General features: G+C 42.9%; 1 protein-coding gene across 1 annotated transcript; it reads right to left on the bottom strand.

Annotated features, from left to right (window-relative positions):
* Positions 1-1,217: 1,217 nt before the first annotated feature.
* LOC147435674 (sugar transport protein MST4-like) lies at positions 1,218-4,638 on the bottom strand. Its single transcript, XM_086488666.1, has 5 exons — positions 4,480-4,638; positions 3,889-4,026; positions 2,942-3,267; positions 2,213-2,839; positions 1,218-1,891 (listed from the first exon to the last, which is right to left on the bottom strand). Exons 1-5 carry the CDS (start codon positions 4,484-4,486, stop codon positions 1,421-1,423), a joined length of 1,569 nt encoding a protein of 522 aa, XP_086344792.1. The 5' UTR covers positions 4,487-4,638; the 3' UTR covers positions 1,218-1,420.
* Between the last annotated feature and the right edge of the window lie 3,580 nt (positions 4,639-8,218).

Genomic DNA, 8,218 nt, shown 5'->3' with positions numbered 1-8,218 from the left:
TGTTGTATGCTTTGTAAATTCGGGTTGCCTGATTGGACGGCCCACAATTCACACACCCCCCAATTTTTGCCTCCACCCTTGATTCCATTTGAACATGCCCATGAGAGATAGTGTTGAGGCTGGTGGTGGGTAAAGGTCTTGGGCACCAAACCCTTAGTACATCAAACTCTAGATGTATATTGTGAGCACACTTTTGGAAATGAAGAAATTTGGAGCTTACGGGTGGAAGTCTTCCTTGTTCTTCTTCCTATCTTTTCTCTTTCACCAAGAATTGACTTGCCTGTGCATATTGCTATTTGCATACCTGGGTGCTGGGTGGGGTGTGTGTGTGTGTGTGATTTCATACAAATTATATGTGATTAGCAATAATCATGACAAGTTGTGAGTCTTACAAAATGTTTACTTAGGTCGATCAGGTTTTAGGTTAATCCATTGGTTTCCAACAAAATCAACACCACTCAATATACACAAACATATACACATATACATGTGTATGTATACATATCTATACATATGTATATGTATATATGTATATGTATGCATGGAGGAATACACGATAAACCCAAATTCACCTTAAATGGACAATGCAATGTATAACAAGAGTATACAATCATCAGCTCCATCATGCATGGTGTGGTGTATAGACAAAGATATTGGACCAAACTCAGCTTGCTCTCCACAAGTGAGGCATCCCCTTATTTGCCCTAAAGGCGAGCTGGCCACCTGTCCTCGACACACACCACAATAGTATTGACCAAATACTACAGCATCCCCACTGACGTCGTCGTCTGGGCCGAGTTGTGGGTGAACAACTGGGTACCAACACAAGAAGATTTTCTCATGTAGGAAAACGGAGTCTTTTCCAGTGTTTTTCATATAGTAAATAACATCATGAGCTTTTGCTCGAGAGGCATTGCATACCTAGGTAGGTACGATTGGGGGCAGGGGACCCCCAGCCCCCCCACCAGGCCGACGGTCCCCTGCCCCCAATCGTACCTAGCTAGGTATGCGGTGCCTCCCTCACAAAAGCTCATGATGTTAAGGAAAGTCACAATGTGGGAATCATTGTGAGAATTAGTCCAAAACTTCTTGTGCAATATATGATTGCAGAATGGGCCTTTTCTAGGGTGAATTCTTTAGAGAGAGAATCCTGTGAGAGGATTGCATAGAATTGTAGCACACACTCCACAATATTAGATTGCACAGACTCACACACATCAACCACTAATTTAGCCTACTACTCAAAATCAAATTGACATTCAATATATACATGGCATTGTTTAGAGTTGTGACAGAGGAAAAAATAGTGCTTGCAAACAAAAAAGCAAGCACTTTTTACACAAAATTACTACTTTACAATGTGGAGAGCTCGTCAATCCGAAGGCGCAGAATGATTAGAAGCAAGACACCAATGTTGCCATTATATTGGGACTGGTTTAAGCTCCAATCCATTGTCTGTGCCTGCCTCGGGATAATCCGAGCTGGGCACAATCCTCTTCCAAAACCAATGTTGCTTCCACACAACTCCCATCTCTTCAATGGGGATGTTCTTTGTCTCCGGAATAAAGAGCAGCGTGAAGATGCCCATTACCACGACCCACGCCGCAAAGAACAAGAAAATGCCATACTTGAATGTACACAGCATTGACAAAAATGCCTGTGCAATCACAAATGTGAAGAGCATGTTTATGCATACTGTCACACTTTGCCCTGATGACCTTGTCTCGAGTGGGAAGATCTCACTCGGAATTAGCCATCCCAATGGGCCCCATGACCATGCAAATGCAGACACAAACACACACACCATCAGCACCACCACAATGGCCGTCCCATGCGATAGCTCCGACCCACCGCTTTTGAGCCCAACACCTAGAAGAATACCGATTGCCACCTGCGTAACGATGCAATCTTGTTAGTATACATTCTCTCTCTCTAGCATACTACTCCAAGCATATATATCATCTGATCTAGTAGTTTGGGGGGGTCACTCATAAATATGTAAGCCTAGAACGCCTGTGATAGAGAGGCTTTACATATACTGTTGTAGTAGTGAGAGCTCTTTACCACAAATAGGCCTTCAATGCATGTGATATAGTCTATAGAGGGCCTAGGCTTTACATATAGTGAACCCCCCAGTGTAGTAATGAGCTTTACCACACGACTGACAAGACATATAGTGCAATATATGAGGTCAAACAGATGATTACAATACCTGAGACAAAAACATTTGCACACAAGCTTCAAGCAGCAGCACTCTGCGCCCGACCTTATCAACCGAATAAACCCCCACAAGCGTCGAGAGAACATTGACGGCTCCCGTAATCACAGCCGAGTACAGAGATGCATCATTCTTGAACCCAAGAGTTTGAAATAGAACAGGAGCATAGAACATGATGGCATTGATGCCTGTAAACTGCTGGAAAATCTGAAGCGCGCACGTGATTACAAGCTGCGGCCAGTTTCTTCTCTGAATCAAGTTCCTAAATGGGTGCTTTACTTGTTGGGCAATGTGGCTTGCTTCGACAAGATCTTCGAATTCTGCATTGATGTTGTCTGTACCCCTTATCTTCTTCAATACTACCTTCGCCTTCTCTAAGTGGCCCCTCTCGACCAAGCTATTGGGCGTCTCTACAAGCACTAAGCTTCCAAGGGTTAGGCACAAAGCGGGTACTCCAGCTATGGCTAGCGACAGACGCCACCCCCATGGCCGGATGCGAAGTGTGCCATAGTTGACAAGGTTTGCAAAGAGGATCCCTATGGTTACATTCAGCTGAAACAAGATGTTGAGCGCCCCTCTGAGGTGCGTAGGTGCGATTTCGGAGAGGAATAACGGCACTCCCTGCACAAACAGCATCCGCAAATCAGCAATCTTCTCTCATATGTACATACATACATTCATACATATTTGACATCAAACATTGTACTCAGAATAGGATACTACCTGATTAGCAAATCCCACACCGCAGCCAAGAAGAATGCGACCGATGATAAGCATGGGCAAGTCCTGGGCAGCCGCATTGAGCACCACTCCGACATCGAAAAAGACGCCTGCAACAAGCATGGTGACCTTCCTACCATACTTGCGGGTCACTATGGATGCGAAGAATGTTGCTATAAGAGCTGCCAAGTAGAGGGAAGATGTGAAGAGCTGCAAATTTTGGTTGTCGTATTGGCAGTAGCTGTCCCCTGTTGTGGCGCTTGTCTCTTTGTTCCTCAACACTTCAGGAAAGAACTTTGCCAGAAAGTCATCCATGGATGTAACTCCGCCTGAAATGCGAAGCTCATTATGAGTGTGAGAGGAGACACTTCCTATATCACTGGAACTCTAGTCTATGCGTTTATATGCATATACAGTACATACTTATACATATGCATATGCACAGATACATAATACATACACATATACGTATACTCCGCCTGAAACGCTACTCTCGTCGTGAGAGTGCAAGCTTCCTATATCACCGGAACTCTCTATGTGTATGAAAATAGACACATACATATACATACGCAGACAAATACACATGTACGTATGTACATTTCCACATGCTTTAGACATATCCCTGTCAGTTCAAGTCATGCACATCTACATTGACCTTCCACAAAAACATACAGAAATGTGTTGCATACACAGGTATATCCAACTTCACAAAAAACGCGCAGTCAACAAAACCCAATTCACATTTCCATCCATCTCATTACAACGATGACTGCTTAATGTGCATGTTTGAAAATTTGCACAAACATACTCTCTGTTGAAACGCATCGCCTACCGTATCTGAAATTCTCTACTTATGTGCAAGTGATCAAGATGGATCTGTGCAAAGATGCATGCTTGCAAAGGAAGAACTACATACACAAATTGTGTATAAGAGAATCTGTAAGTGTTACCTGAAATACCAACATCATAGCCGAACATAAGGCCGCCACTTGCCGCAATAATGCAGGTGATGATGACATAGAAGGTAATTTTGCCTTCATATTCGGCAGCTCTGCTCCCAGCAGCAGGTGCTGCTGAGAATCCCCCTCCTGAAATGTACCCAATCTTCTTTTTCAATGGAAAGTTGAAGAGATTTTTTCTAAGAAGAGATTGCAGGGGACTATGAAGTGAACTCTAACTCAAGCTAATTGTACTTTTCTGTTAAGCTTGAACTAATCAATCAGCCGCAGGCTTTTCGAATTTTTACCAAAGAATATAACAGAAAAGCCTGATCCTGCTAAAAAAGAACTTCCAAATAAGCAGTTTACTTAAGAAGAGTGAAGCCGAAGTTAGCTTAGAGATGGACAAAATTCTCTAAGCTTTCTGCATGTAGGACTAATGATGGGGGTGTACTTAATTAACTACTTAATCAAGATACCAGTCAGCTGATTAACTATCTAGTCAGTTTACAGTAGTTAAGTAAAGCTGCAGAAAGCTTAATTAATACCACTTCATTAGCAAACCGGTGTTCGATCAGCTGAGGTTTAACTAATTATGCTTACCTGCCATGGAGAGCTTGCTGGTTAGACCTTCTTATGTCAGATACTTATGTCTGATGAGATGAGGAGAGAGAGAGAGAGAGAGAGAGAGAGAGAGAGAGAGAGAGAGAGAGAACCAGCGAGCTGCACTGCAGGTGTTTTAAGCAGAAAGAGAGAGAGAGAGAGAGAGAGAAAAGGTGTTTTAATAAACAGACGTTAGTAAGAGAAATTCTAATTGCCAAAAAAGGAAGAGCAAATCGAAGACGTGTGTTATAAGAAAAAACGTTAATCTTTAGAGAGTAATAATAATAATATTAATATCTTTTCTTTGATCTATAAATTTAGCCGAAGTGGATAAAAAGTCGAATTCGACTTTTTTTCTATCCCGGGCCCACCGCCCCAAATTTAGGAGCCCCCATCCTGCAGATGTCTGGAAATAAATAAAAAAGAAAATATAGAATTTTTCAGCATTGTACACTTGTCCTCATTTTTTTTGATACTCGATCGATTTCTGTCCGGACTCAAATTGCAATACCCTTTTTGGTCAACAATTTCAGCTTAAAGGAAAGAGTCTTAGCCCATAATCTTTTCTTGCTTTCGACACGTTTATAGGCAACAATCAGCTAAGCTTTAGGCTCCCTGCCAGCTCTACAACAGTAGGACAGTGATAGTGGGTAGAAGTCACACTCTACCCCCTTCACGAGGCCATTGCCTCCACGCTTGCTCTAGATATGTATGCGTGACCGATTTATAAAAAATGGAGGAAAGAGAAAATTTGTTGAAGATGCCATCAACCGAAAGCAAAAGAAACATACACGTGTGGGTTGCGAAGTAGGCCGCGCCGTATGGCTCTCTCTCTCTCTCTCTCTCTCTCTCTCTCTCTCTCTCTCTCTCACGACTGTGGGTGACACCATGCCTTTTCTCTCTCTATCGTAGCTCTCCAAGGTTCTAGATGCTCCTAACCTCTCCCTCTCTCTCTCTCTCTCTCTCTCTCTCTCTCTCTCTCTCATGTGTTGTGTCAACCGACTTCTGGGTGTTGCGATTGTAGATGTTTTTGAGGTGGGGATAAAGTAGTTCATGCGTGTAGGTAGTTCATGCATGCAGGTCTTTGTGAGGTCAGGTTACGCAAAGGCAACGAACGAACTACTACAGGAGTTTTGAGGCAGGGGCAACACGAGAGCAGGGAAGGAGGTTGCAACTGGGATGCGAGCCGAGTCTCTGCGTGTGTGTGTGTGGTGGGTCTATAGAGGACAGTTGTATGCTACTCTCTCTCTCTCTCTCTCTCTCTCTCTCTCTCTCTCTCTCTCTCTCTCTCTCTCTCTCTCTCTCTCTCTCTCTCTCTGCCCCCAATGCACTCCTGCACGCGTCTGCAATCTCTCTCCCCTATAGTGATGCAAGCGGCTGAAGCGCCTGTTTGATTGCTGCAGTGTCTGTCCGCAGAGGAGCAAAGGGTTGGGGACAATGCTATGGTGATGGGGCGGGCAGGTGCAGGAGGAGGCGGTGTAGCGTGGAGAGCGAAAGCGGTGCAGAGAAGAGAAGGAAAAAGGGGGGGGGGGAGGGGGAGAGGGATAATATTTTGAAGGAATCATGTGATTTTTGGGGATTGTTTTTTTGTATCACGCATAGTTTTAATAAAAAATAGTTGGTTGTTCAGATTCTATGGGATATTCCCTCTGCTCCCAAAGAAAAATAAAAATACATGTAAGCAGCTCCGTCTCTTTCTACCTCTGTCGCCCGTTGATTCCCTTGTCCCCTCCCTCATGTAATACCAATGACAAACCCAGGGGTGTCATGGACCCACGCCAAGGGCCGATTGCTAGGTGTGGACAAGAAATTCTAAATATGGATAGCCAAGGGCCTATATAAAGGGTGGTAGGGCAGAGAATCCTCAAGGCAGTTCCTTGGGTTCTCACACTAGCAGGCGGCCCTTGGCCTGGGTCCATGACCCCCCCTCGGTTTGCCCTTGGCATTAGATTTTATTATTTGAGTGCTCTTTATGACCTATGAATATTATTGCTTTGATACCACTGCTACAAGCAAGAGCGCAGAGGATTGTGCAAAATCCCCAAAACCACATACTACAAGCCATACACCAAAAAATCTGCATACCTGGATAATCACGTAAGCATATAATCGAAGTCGTACGCGAACAGAGAGAGACATAGGGCGAGAAAGAGTAAGAGAGCGCCTGCAGATGCACCTCCTAAAACGGAGTGCTATACCGGCACAACGAGCGAGAAGAGAGGAGAGGAGATAAGAATAGACACACGCACTGGGTGTAATCTCCCCCCATGCAAGAGTGAGCATTTTCTTCTTGGACGTATTTATTTATAGATTTCTTGAATGCTCAAAATGAGTATACACTGCCCGACCCGACACAATAATATTCATAGCTCATAAAGAGCACTTGAATAATAAAATGTACATAAAATGTATATCCTTTGCTTTTGCCACCTGTCAGCTGCAATAAATAAATTTCCTGTCCGCACCTAGCGTGGGTTTTCCCTTGGCATTACACCTCAGCCCCACCTTAGAGCTCCTGCCTTAGCCCCACTATGACTGGCTCTAAGGCTCCATATCCATGACCTCCAAGCAACAGGAGTCGGCATATCTCATCGAAAACTTGTGGACGAGACCCAAGCTGCTTGTTGAGAGAGAGAGAGAGAGAGAGAGAGAGAGAGAGAGAGAGAGAGAGAGAGAGAGGATGGGGGGGGGGGGAATTGGATGCTTGGGTTATGGCATGGAGTTCGGGTACGATTGGGACTTTCAACACTCAATTAGGATGCGAGGTGAAGCACTTTTCAAAATGGTCAAATTACCCCTTTTGGGTCATTTTTAGTCAGGAACACTTGGTCATCAAAAATTACAACAGGGCATGAGGTGTAGCTTTGATTGCCACAAAAAAACCCAAAAATAGCCCAAAAAATGAGCATTTAAGCTCGCAAGTTTTTTTTAAAAAAAATTATGGCTAAAAAATCTTAAAATTTCTACGTCATACTTCATTTAACAATGAAAAATCTTGAAAACAATGGAGACTTGACGAATTTACAATCACATGTTTAACTCAAAAAAATTACATTCCCATAATCACATCAATTTTTGACCAATTAATAAAACATAAACTTTGTGATTTCACTATTGTGATGACAAATGCAAATAAAACACACGCTTATAATTTACAAACCCCAAATTTTACATCTATTTTTTAAAAAAGTTAAGTTGCAAGATTATCGATACTTTTGCAACAAAGCTTCATAAACAAAACCAAAAACTAAAATTATGAAGCAAGTTTGAAAGCATATTTCTTCTCTTTGTCATTCACAATTTGTTTTTCTTTCCCTTCTAGAAGACAATATAAGATATCATGCGATGTATTTTCTCTGACATCAACAAGATAACCTACCACTTTGAAAATGCTATTCTCGTTGTTGGGACCTTTATCATCATCGTCATAAAAAAATAAGAGGTTCAATAATCGTTTGATTGTGCTCGAAAAACACCTACTCAAATTGACCAAGCATGACCTTCAGGCTTCTTGTGTCGTGCATGCTCCCAAAGGATTTGAACATCATGAGTTGATGCTTTTCTTTTGTTTATGAGAGGTAGCAAGCATACCTCTAGGGAGAACAATGACTCTCTGTAAAGGCAACATCGATAAAGTCTCGTCAATACCTTGAGCTTGTTCTAGAAATTGATGAGCAGCTAACAAATTTCATCGAGGAGCAGCACTTTCAAAAGCGAAAGGAGGTGGAAGCACTTGTCT

Source organism: Adiantum capillus-veneris, chromosome 18 (assembly GCF_014529385.1).
Source record: "Adiantum capillus-veneris isolate H3 chromosome 18, ASM1452938v2, whole genome shotgun sequence".
NCBI lineage: Eukaryota > Viridiplantae > Streptophyta > Polypodiopsida > Polypodiales > Pteridaceae > Adiantum > Adiantum capillus-veneris.
This window is presented reverse-complemented; position numbering and strand designations above follow the sequence as displayed.